Consider the following 11,924-nt stretch of genomic DNA (forward strand, 5'->3'; position numbering starts at 1 on the left):
ACCAGTCTGGTGGCTCTCCTTTGGATATTTTCAACCAACTGACAGTCCCTAGCAAATCTCGGAGACCAGACGGAGTGACAGTACTCCAGATGAGGAAGCACTTCACTCTTGAAGATCGCTACTGTGGGTCATTGACCTGTTGTTCCCTGGTAGTTAATCTTGTAAAAAAAAAGTAAGTACTGTACAGTATTAAGTTATTTTTTGGTGAAATTAAGTATTCAGTTATTTTAGGTGTAATTAATAAGTTATTTTGTGGTGTAAGTAAATAAGTATGAAAGTATAAAGTAAAATAACATGAAATAAGGAGCCCGGTGTAGGGGGGGGGGGACCCTTTGTTTGTAAACACCAAGACCATCAGCTGTTACTGTCAGACAGACCTACAGTACACAATAAACTTCAAAGTACCGTACTGTCGTGTGTAGTACTGTGACATTTATATTATGGACAGTTTAAGCTGGATTAGGTAAGGTTTAATAACATACAAATCAGGTCAGGTTTTTATTAGTCGATATTTTTAATGAAACAGAGGAAGGAAGGTTTTACTGCTGCCGGCCACAGTAATTAACATTGACTTACTACTGTAGTGGGTTTTTTTAATCCTAATAGTACGATACACCCTGAAAATATTTAATGCGGTTAATAACTTCAGTCTTGTCCTTACTAATCCTGGGGAAATTCGGACAATTCCTTCTAGTGGTCACCTTATCATTTGGTCAGGGTGAAGTCATTGGCTCACATCTTCCCCCAACAGAGAGTTCCTGTAGAAGCCACCTGGAGAGTTCCTGTAGAAGCCACCTGGAGGTGTTCCTTGACGTCTTGCCAACCATCATAATGTTTCTGGACATAACTCAAAACCTATTTAGGTCAGTGGTGACAATTTTATTTAGTTGAATTATTAGCCTTGTTATCGTTTAGGTTAGTTTTAGATATTTAAATTATAATAGAATCTGTACATAATTTCCTTTGTATAGCTAAGTGATGAAACATATCAGGACATTTATTTAAACACAGTAAAACTCATCAACAATGTTCACTGCTACACAGAAAATCTGAGAAATTAATAACAAGTTAAATCCCATATTAAATTATTAATAGGATTTGTATTTCACTTAAAATCATATGGAATTAAGATGCCAGATCATCTAGCAGTGTTAGGTGTTTTATTGAAGATAGAATGATTGGTGTTTGGTTATAGAAGGTAGAATGATCGATATTTGGTTACTGTATAGAATGTTAGATGTTTTATTAGATGTTTTTTTTATTAAATATAGCATAATATTATACAGTACAGGGTATTATCTCTCGGTTGACTATTTATAGGCAGAGTCCTGAGGATAATTCGGTTCAACTCAGCTGTGGCCTGGCAGTCACAGATGTGGACAATGATGGCCAGCTGGAGATTATCGTGGCCGGGTCAGTAATGCTACAGTAATTTTGATTTTGTTTTGTTTTAATATGAAGTAAGAAGGTGTAATGAGAGTCCATCTTGTATCCTTCAGAGATGTGTGGGTGATTCTCTGTCCTCAGGTAGATGTAAAACTTGTAGGTAGATTTAAGTCAAAGGTTTTTTAATAATCTTTTTTTTGTTAATTTAAATTCTCCATTTTAACAACTATAGCATGATATATCTTTCCTCTTAAATATTGTTTTGATTAAACTTTGTCGTAATGTTCTTCGGGCTAAGAATTTGGATGAGATGACTGTAGTGCTATTCAAGTTGGCGGTGACATTGGTTGATCTTTCTAAAGCGAATCTTACCTTGAAAATATCCTGCATTTTACATTGATGAGACATATGAGGATCCGCTTTACATGTTTCAGATCCGTTGGACCAAATCTGGTGCTAAAATACAACCAGGCAGAGAATCAGTTAGAAAATCTGGCTGTAGATGATCCTACGAGTCCATACTACGCTCTGAGGGACGTGGGAGGCAACACCATCGATGTCTGTGCCTGTGACATTGACGGTGATGGACGGGAAGAGATTTATTTCCTCAGCCCCAGTCAAGTGTATGGTGCTAAACTCTTCAAATTCAGAAATGGTGGGATTTATTCATGTGTATTCCTGTTATATAGTGTACTGATGATAGTGATGGATTCTGTGTGTGTGTGTGTGTGTGTGTGTGTCTGTGTGTGTGTGTGTGTGTGTGTGTGTCTGTGTGTGTGTGTGTGTGTGTGTGTCATTCATTGATATGTAAGAGTGTCAGTGAAACATTATATTCATCCTGTGTGTCTTTACTCTCATGTTTTTTTTTGCTTTTTATTACACCTAGTACTGGATAATTATTTAGTCTTTATCTCTGTATCATTGTATAAAGTTGACATGTTGTATAGAATATTTTACTTTATTGCCAGTGAAGTGATTATTGAGGTAATGGAGCTTTTTAATTAATTGCTAATTTCCAACTGTATGACTTTCCTCAGGTCGGTATGAGGATATTCTTGCTGATGAGGTAAATCAGCAACTTGCAAGCCGGTTAGCTGGGATCTCAGTTACTTGCATCGATCGTAATGGTACAGGAAAGTAAGTTTTTTTAAAGGTTTACTTTAGTCTTTTTCTGAAATAAGTATTTTGCAATTGCCAATAAGACTGAAGTATTATTATCTGACTTACGTAACCTAACCTAACCTAACCTAACCTAACCTAACCTAACCTAACCTAACCTAACCTAGCCTAAACTAACCTAACCTACCTTAACTTCATCTACTCCCCAGATTAGCATTAGTGTTTGATTATCAGGTGAAAAAAAAACCTGGGATGCCTGATCTTCAAGTAATCCAAAAATGTTCTTATAAAACTGAACTCTCCTTATTTTTCCTCACAGGTATGCCATCTATCTGCCCAATTATTCAAGAGGGAATTACAGCACCCCTTTTCTCATTGAAATGGATGAGAGTCGTAGCGATGTGGCTAATGGAGTCGTGGTTCTCAGAAATGTTGTACAGGAGGCCGGCATTGCCAAGTTGACTGGTAAGATTCCTATGTTGTGTCTAGGTAACACTTGGAGGGGCTCATCTATACCAGGGGTGAGGTTGGCACTGTGGGTGAGAGGTTGGTACAAGGAGAGGGCATAGGGATAAGGTTGGTACAGAGGGAGGATGTGAGGCTGATAGAGGGAGGGGGGGCACAAGGTTGTTATGGGGGGGGAAGGGGTTGTGAGGCCATTGAAAAAATATTAGTGTCGAATTCAGCATAGCCCATATACCTCAATCTTTCCTATTGTCTGTCCCTCCACACACTTCTCCACCCCATCAAGGTGTACCTCAGTCACCTGTACACGTCCACACAGTCACTCCACCACTGTTTTGTCCTCTGAACTCTTACACACTTTAGTTGTTCTGTGCGCATCATTCTCCTCATATGGTCGTACTTGTTCTCTCTATCTTTTGCTATACTGTATCAGTCAGTTCCTTCATGACTTTTGTTGGTTAGTTTGCAGTATCTTAAAACAAAAGTCTGTGTCTGTATATCACAAAAGTCATGTTCTTTTAATTTGGGTACAGTATGTACAAGTATGTATGTAAGTATGTGTACACAGAAAGTCCTGCAATCTGACTCCTGTGGTACCAGGAATAGAATGAGTAAGACAATAGCCTGTAATGTACAGTAGACAAAAAAAAAAATAATAATTTGGATACATGCTGTCATCTTATATGTACTTAAAGATTAGTATACTGTATTGAAAAGTTCATCACAAAAAACATAATTGTTGGTGTTTAGACAATTCCTCACCATCCAGCAGCTAAGTTAGTACAGTACTGAGCCTGAGACACAGCCAGTCACCACTACTCTTGGTACCATCTTTAGTGATGAGACTAAATTTGCCCATAATTTTACCAAATCACTGAATAAGGAAATATGATTAGAAAATTAAGGTTCTGTCAAGTGGTTTATACCAAAGATTCCTGATTATTATTAATTCATCAAGTTAACTGTGGGAGATCAATATCTGATTCTCAAGGCATCTTATTTAAATTAACTTCCAACAGGGGGGCGTGGAGTTACTGCCGGTCCAATACTCAGTAAGGACGGGAGAAGCGACCTCTTCTGCAATAGTGAACACGGCCCAAATTTCTTATTTAAGAATAATGGAAATGGAACTTTTACTGATGTGGCCGCTGAGTCAGGTAAGATGACCGTACATTACTGTTTATGGTTTATTTTTCTCCGGTACATTACAGTATTTTCGTTTTTGCAGGAAAATAAACAACTTAAAAATACTAGATCACATCATTAACTTTTACTGTATATAATAATTATTTTGTAATATATTTCAATAATTGGTTATACTTTATTGATTTTCACTGGAGTTATCACTCATTTTTTTAACAGAATTTCTTTCATGTCATCGATGTTAATGGTGATGTAATCATCTCCTTGTAAGTTCCTACCTTGTGATGTATGTGTATTAATCCTTGCTCTTTTGTGTCCCTGTTACTCTCTTGTCACTCAGTTAACAAGACTTATTTGATGTTGAGAGTACCGGTAATTTCCTGGATACTTTTTGTGGGATGAAGCTCAAGATCCCCGCAATTCAAACTTTGTTCAACTCTGACGTCAAACACACCCCTTCAACTTAGTGCTAACCTGTGCACCTTTTTTCTCATGAACTGAATTTTGTGTATTTTTTATTGACATCGTCTTAACCTGTTTCTTACATATATGTGTTTTAAAGCTTTATTACTAGTTTTGGGTTTTTTGCATTTCAGGTATTTCTGATGCATATGAAAATGGTGGTCGTGGTGTGATGTTGACTGACTTTGATGGTAATGGTAAACTGGACATTGTGTATGGCAACTGCAATGGCCCCCACAAAATCTTTCTTCAGACTGCTGATGACGAGGGTCGACCTAAATTTAGAGTAAGTTTCCCATTGTTTATCACACTTGTTACCCTATTGATTAGTTTACTTGACCAAGGCCTAAAATGAATTTATGCAGTAGATCTATGCTCCATCTCTGTGCTTGAAAAAACTGTCTTATAAATTTCTCAGACTGTGTGCAAGATCCTTTCCTCTTTGATAGGAGAGAATCAACTCTTTATCAAACAACTGAAATCTCACTACAGACACACCACTTCATCACTGCTGTTCCTCTTTATCCCTATCCACTGAAATTCCTGACTTAGTCTTTACCTGGTACAGCAGTACAGTACTGTATACTGAGAAACTTGCCTTAGAGAGTGTGAGCCACTTGTATGAGTTTCCTACAATCCTCCACAGTCCTCACTGTTGTAAATGGCTACATTTTTCAATCACTTTCATTCCAATCAGATGTCTGTTATTACTTGGACATGCAGTTTGTATTGTGTCACACCAAAGAACAAGAGTGAGTTAACCTTCCTTGCCTAGTTGTTGTCAGTCTCTGGTTCTATAAGGGTTACTATGTTTTCTAAGCTTTTGTGGTTCTTGTACTTAATTGTAAAGAAAATGTGGACTATATTAATAATTGCTTTGCAGAATATAGCAACGGAGGAATTTGCTGAACCCTCATCAATACGGACGGTGGTTGCTGCCGACTTCAACAATGATGGCAGCTTAGAGGTAACGCAGGATGTGGGTCTTGTTTCTCTCTCTCCAGTGTTTTTATTTATATAATATCTTTCTATCAGCATAATTTTGTGCTTTTTCACTTTTTCATCAAGTTCAGAATTTGATGCTGTGTTTAAATGCGACAATGCTGAAATTTAATACATATTGCCGAGACTGACATGCCTTCTGTGGCTCAGGGAAGGTACAGTTCACTTTTCCCGATGACTAGTCCAGTTTGCGTTATTAAGGTTTTGTATTTTATGAGCTAACATGAATGTTTAATTTGAGGGTTTTAAAGGGGATTCACTAGCATGTGCTGATATGGCATTACAGGAAATGTTATTACAGTTCAAGTCGCTGGGAAGTTTTGTCTGTGTTTACTGCAAATTAAGAATGTTTGACAGGTCTCTCTAGTGGTATTATTTTAGACAAGCTTCTCATATTTCTCTCTCTCTCTCTCTCTCTGAAGTGTTAGATCCTAGATTTTATTGGCTTTTTGGCTCTTGTATTACAACTAACCTCTGTATTTAGTTGTGGGTTAGGTTGTTTTCATGTGAATAATGTACAGCAGATTGGCTTCTTCCTTTCTTTTTTGGTTTATTTGAGAGTTTTCACTTTATGAGAGAATCAGGTATTATTGATATGCTGTTCTCACACTGAGTTTGTGTGTTTTAATTTGTGGCTTGTGAAGGTGTGAATTGTTAAAGATCATTCAGTGGATCTGCATTGTATGTATACTTTAATACGAAAAAGTAATAACCACCAGTTCCTGTTTTTATTGATTGAAAAATGACTATTTGGATTTTAACAGGTTTTGATGAATAATTTTGCTTATCGAGGCCCAGCACCAAATCGTCTATATCAAATATTACGAAGTGTAAATGGACAGGATCCGACCATCAAGGAGATGAACATAGGCAAAGCCCTGGAACCATATAGTCAAGGCACAGGTAAGAGATGCGTTCACTTTTCTTGTTTTTAACTGCATTTAGTGTTATCGCATGACCACCAGGCTGCCCAGGAATGTTTAAGAATTCCTAAGTTTTGTTTTTGTCTCTGCAGTTTGCATTAAGGTTGGTCACATCTGGATCTGGAGAACACATCCCAGTCACATTAATCACAGTTACCGTGTATTAATCTGAAGTACGAAATGTTGACTGAATTACACATACAACAATATTTATAAGGCGATGGTGTTTATCAGGTTGTGCTGTAGTGGATCTTAATGGTGATGGAGTGCTGGAGGTGATTCTGTCTCATGGGAGGTCGTCAACAAAGACCCTTAGCATCTTTTCACTACCACCAGAGGAGGTCAGTGAGACGGAGGCATATCAGGTGAACCACATACGTATAGACATCAAAATAAACTTCAGAGGATTTTCAGGCATAGTTGAGATAGATGTTTGTGCTTAGATCGTCGTATGGTCTGTGAGTGATCAGCCAGTTGGATTGCATATTTATTAGAGATGGGAAATTAACAAATCCAATGTCAGTAGCTTGTTTATCATCTTATGTGACTTCTTTATACAAGTCTTAGTTCAATTAGTGTGTAGCTGTATTCTTTGGCAAGTAATTTGAGTCTTGCTCCCGAGGCTTTGACCCTGAAAATGTGTTTCAATTATTGGTAACCCTAAATCTTGAGGAGAATTATATGCATGTGAGTTTGTTATAAAATTAGAAAGTGGAATGTTAATATTACACATAATAGTATTTGTGATCTTCCCCTCATACAAAATTATCCTTTGCTAACATTCTCCCAGAAGATGTCAGAGCGAGGATGGCTGCGTGTGCGAGTCCTGACACACCAGGGAGCCCCAGCCAGAGGGGCCAAAGTCACCCTACACTGTAAGAGAGGAAGGCAGACTCGAGCTATTGACACTGGTTCAGGATACTTGTGTCAAATAGAACCAGTTGCTCACTTTGGCCTTGATCATGACATTCCAGTGAAGTAAGTTCTTTTTAATCACTTTCTTCATGTTTTTACCTTCGATACCTTCATGGGAACGTAACTAGAATAAACATCACTTTAGGTTAACAAAGTTTGGCTCATACTTATATCCTAGAACTAATTATTTCATGTTCTTCCTCCACTGCCCTCAACACATAACAAATGTGGTTACCCCTTGTGTCACATTTATTCAAAATTAAAGAATGGCACAAAATTCTCAAGTCTTTTTGTGATTTAAATTTTATAAGTACTGTAAATTTATAGATATATATATATATATATATTTCATTAGCCCAATATATATATCCTAAAGTAATTGAAATTCTCTTGTTAACAGGTTGGAGGTGTTGTGGCCGGATACAAAATTCAAAGTGATTAACGTTGAAGCTTCCAACGTCAACTCAGAGATGCTGGTGACTCATCCAGGGTGAGAGACAAGCAGCCCACTACCTCAAGGAGCCACACAACTTATGGGTACTGATAGAAGTTTAATCACTCTATTACTTTATTTTAGTTCTTAACACAATGAAGTACAATACTGTATAATTGGTTTGAATTTACTTGTATGTGCTGTATTATTATGTATCTCATTCATTGCTGTAATTTAATAGAAGAAGTTAGTTAGTTAAATGTTCTTGTCAGAGTTATTCTATGTTCTTTGTTTGTCTTTTCATTAATTTAGTTATGTTGATGTTGCTTTCTATCAACTGTGAAAAAAATATAGTTTATGAACTTTCATTTGTTTCATACATATTAAAGCCAGCCATTCTACTTCCTAAAGTGAGTTTTTAGGATTATTTTCTAATATTTTCCCAATAATTACCGACTTAGAAAGGTACTGTAATGAATAAATGTGTAAGTGTGCATACGGTAATAATTTTCAAAAAGTCGTCAATATACTACACCGTGGTTCATAACTCACTAATCATCTCCCTCCCCAGATCATACGTACTTGCTGTCTTATAAAGAAATCTAAAATACATTGTTTACACTAAAAGATAAATGAAAATATGCAAACTGCCATGGGTGAAAGTTGTATATTGAGGGCGGTGTATTAGAGATTATAGAAGTTGGGGAAACCACAAAAAAGACATAAATGGGAAACTATAAACTTCATGGGTTAAAATGGTGGACTTATATTGCCTCTAATTTAAATATGATTACAAAATTTAACCAATACAGTACAGTATTTAGAGCAGCGACAGTTCTTTTCTCTCCTGGTAGCGCTTCCATGAATAGTCGAGGCTAATTATTTAATTTCTGTCTACTGTACTGTACTTAGCATGAGTGGTACCATATACAGTTGTGGTATCTTTTAAAATTTCTTTTTGATCATTTTGTGGTGTTTCTCCTGAAGGAACATAGACGTGATTGTGGTCCTTCAGCTTCTTGTCAACAATATGAAGTAAATATTTATCACATGTTTCATTCTCCTATTATTACACTGTACAGTATTACAATTTACATATGAGACACTGTAAACAAGGTTGATTAATTACACTTTTGCTGGAACTGCTGGAGATAGAAAAGCATTTAGGAAGAGACAAGGAAGAAGAAGAAGGAAATGTAGGGAATAATGTGTACCAGAACCAGGTCTTGTCTTGGTTGGAGTCGCTACCTACTTTGCCTTTGGGCTTTTCCGGTCTGCTAAGTCATTAAAGCTGAATTTGTAATGGAGGCCATGGCAAAGTAGCTAAGAACAGGCCAATCGACTGAATGGTTTGTAAGATGATATGAGGTATAAATGATAAAGTAAAATGTTTTTAAGGTAGCCCATAGTACCAGATATAATAGTCCTGTACATTAGTAAGCACCTACAGGTATTTTAATTTCTCTTGCTTTGGTTCATTGCAGTGCTCACTCATCCCTTACATGCTCTGTTCTAGTGTTAGGTGACAACATGTTTTAGTGAATTAGCTTAATTTTCTGTTTTTTGCATAGTAAATGGGGTACTCTATATTTTTATAATTATCACTAAGTGCATGAGAATTTGAGTTCTTAACTTAATTATTTGAAAAGTTATTGAAGTGTTTTTGGAAAATGCAGTTAGTGTTGGTGGTCTTGTGTTTACACAACTGAACTCAACCAATCAGACAACTTATATCAGATGCAAGAAACATTCCTGGGTGGATAGCAGATGAGCAGCCTCCTGGTAGCAAGTGTTTAAATACATGTGGCAGCAGCCCAGCCCTCACAAGTTGGGTCACTTGTAGGTTGACTCACAATAATGATTGAAGATGGAATATTTCTGATCCCAGTTAGTGTATGAGCAATCATATTTATCATCAGATTTTTTTTTTAGCCAAGACAACAATTTTATTTCATATCTTCATTTATAGAATATTTCATGGTTAATTTACAATGCTCCTTCACTGATGATATACTGTATCAATATAAAGATTGTGTGCATCATACACACAGCTGTCATACACTACTACAGGAGCCACAACTCATACAGACCAAGTGAAAAATACTCTCTTGTACTGTACTGATCTAGAGGACAAATTCAGACTGTACAAGTATGTATGGTATTTGCAGGTCATAAGGCAGGTACTGCACCACAATTGGTAATAAGAGCATGTAACCAAGGAAATTACATAATTCATAGTAATAAATCAAATTAGGTGAAATGGTGGATGATGGTGATTCAGACTGACTATGGTACTGTACTTTCTGTGATAACCCCAGAGATACACTTATTACACCAACAGGTAAGGCTGGGCTTTTGGGCTTGAGCTAGGATAAAGTTAATGGCATTCAGCAAAACTCCTAAATATTAAGTACCTTAACAGTAACCTAACCTAACCTTAACCCCTCCCCCTCCCCTGGTAGCATTAGGGTGGTAAATTTTCAGGTGAAATAAGCTGGGGTTGCATAATCCTCAAGTGATCCCATTCAGGAAATATTTGGATGTTGTCATAGAAAACTTTAAAGCAGGTACCTACTGCCGGAGTGTTGTGATGGCACCGAGTGTGAGCTCTTTCAAGACCAGATTGGATAAGCACTGAAGCAGGTTCAGATACATTCAGGAGCCAGTGCATGCCCAGTACTTTCCAACAGTGCGTAACAGAGACGTGACCGACCGCCAAGCGGCTAACGAGCCGATCAGTGGTGAAGAGGATAAAAGTACCGGTAAGATATAGGGACAGTTTAATGCCAGTGAGCCATTGTTTACATGACTACAGTTCAGATTTTAATTTATTAGCTATGACATTTGGATCTTTACCTCACACTAAAAGGGCACTGTCATCAGCATACAACATAAGTTTGCTGTTAACACTAATGGGCATATTATTTATACATAGTAATGGGATTCCACAGGCTATCGACAAGACTTGTCGACTCGGTATCATTTGCAACAATTTATCTCCTGTCGTTAAGATAAGACTAAATCAGTCAACAGACCCAATGCCAAAAGCTTGCAGTTTTTCACTGTTATAGACAATAAGAGAAAGTGTGATTACTGTAAGCTGACATATGAAGATGAAATAATGTAAAGAAGTTTGTAACTGGAAATACAGTATATTGTAGTACAGGAACATTAATTAAGTTTGATAGTAAAAGCAGGAGTAGCACTTAATATCACCAACATTAATTATAATTACTAACAGTATTGCATCTTAGTGTCTAGCTACCGCATAGTCCTTTGTAGAGTAGTAATACTTATACTTAGACTTTTTTACTTTTAACAGAGGCATTGTACTTATAATAATGATATTACATATTAGAAACAATAATAATAATAGCAATAACGGCATTAGTATCAGTCAGTAGTGTTAATAGTCACAGAACTTGTAGTGGCCAAGTTTACCTTAAAATGTTGTGACGTTTTCTGCCAGTAAAAGTAAACAAAGGTTTTAGTAATACCAGATAAGAGTTGTGACCTCTTGTATGACGTGTGTGTGTGTGCGTGTGACCTCTAATGGTAACGTCTGGAGGAGTGAGAGAGGGTGTGAAAATCTTGGAGGTAAATGGACTACATGCCGAGGCGGTGTCGGAATGGTGCTGTTATTCTCACTCTATTGATGATCTTGAATCCCACGTAATTGATCTTTTGAGCCACCTAAGAAATCACAAACTAAGATGATGCGATTAAAATATCTTATTATTTTGTTATCACGGGATCATCATGCTAGCCTCCGAGTGATATCAGAGTGTGTATGTGTGTGTGTGGGCGCATGCACGAGTGTACGTGTCTGTGTTTGTGAGCTTAGGTACCAGCATTCATATTTACTTTTTACTTTTATCCTCTTCTCCACTAATCGGCTCGTTAGCCGCTTGGGCGGTTGGTCACGTCTCTGAACTTGTGTGTGGATGGGATTTAGTGGTATACAATACATGGAGTGGTTATAGCAGGTGCTAGCTAAAGGATCCATCTTTGGCGCTATATAAATTTTCCACGGTGTGTAATACTATCCCTGTGGTATATATATATAATCATAAAAT

General features: G+C 37.0%; 1 protein-coding gene across 3 annotated transcripts; it reads left to right on the top strand.

Annotated features, from left to right (window-relative positions):
- Window positions 1–336: 336 nt before the first annotated feature.
- Window positions 337–8,894, top strand: LOC121875332 (cartilage acidic protein 1-like). 3 transcript variants are annotated; one of them, XM_042379839.1, is made up of 13 exons: window positions 337–463; window positions 752–863; window positions 1,321–1,413; window positions 1,821–2,041; window positions 2,424–2,523; window positions 2,825–2,970; window positions 3,990–4,127; window positions 4,710–4,861; window positions 5,459–5,542; window positions 6,342–6,480; window positions 6,735–6,841; window positions 7,291–7,478; window positions 7,816–8,894. In XM_042379839.1, exons 2-13 carry the CDS (start codon window positions 832–834, stop codon window positions 7,907–7,909), a joined length of 1,494 nt encoding a protein of 497 aa, XP_042235773.1. In that variant the 5' UTR covers window positions 337–463; window positions 752–831; the 3' UTR covers window positions 7,910–8,894. The 3 variants fall into 3 exon arrangements, with proteins under 3 accessions (XP_042235773.1, XP_042235775.1, XP_042235774.1); XM_042379841.1 differs by having other exon boundaries at window positions 7,294–7,478; XM_042379840.1 differs by having other exon boundaries at window positions 776–863.
- The last annotated feature ends 3,030 nt before the right edge of the window (window positions 8,895–11,924 follow it).

The sequence above is a fragment of the Homarus americanus genome, unplaced genomic scaffold, assembly GCF_018991925.1.
Source record: "Homarus americanus isolate GMGI-L3 unplaced genomic scaffold, GMGI_Hamer_2.0 scaffold56241, whole genome shotgun sequence".
Lineage (NCBI taxonomy): Eukaryota > Metazoa > Arthropoda > Malacostraca > Decapoda > Nephropidae > Homarus > Homarus americanus.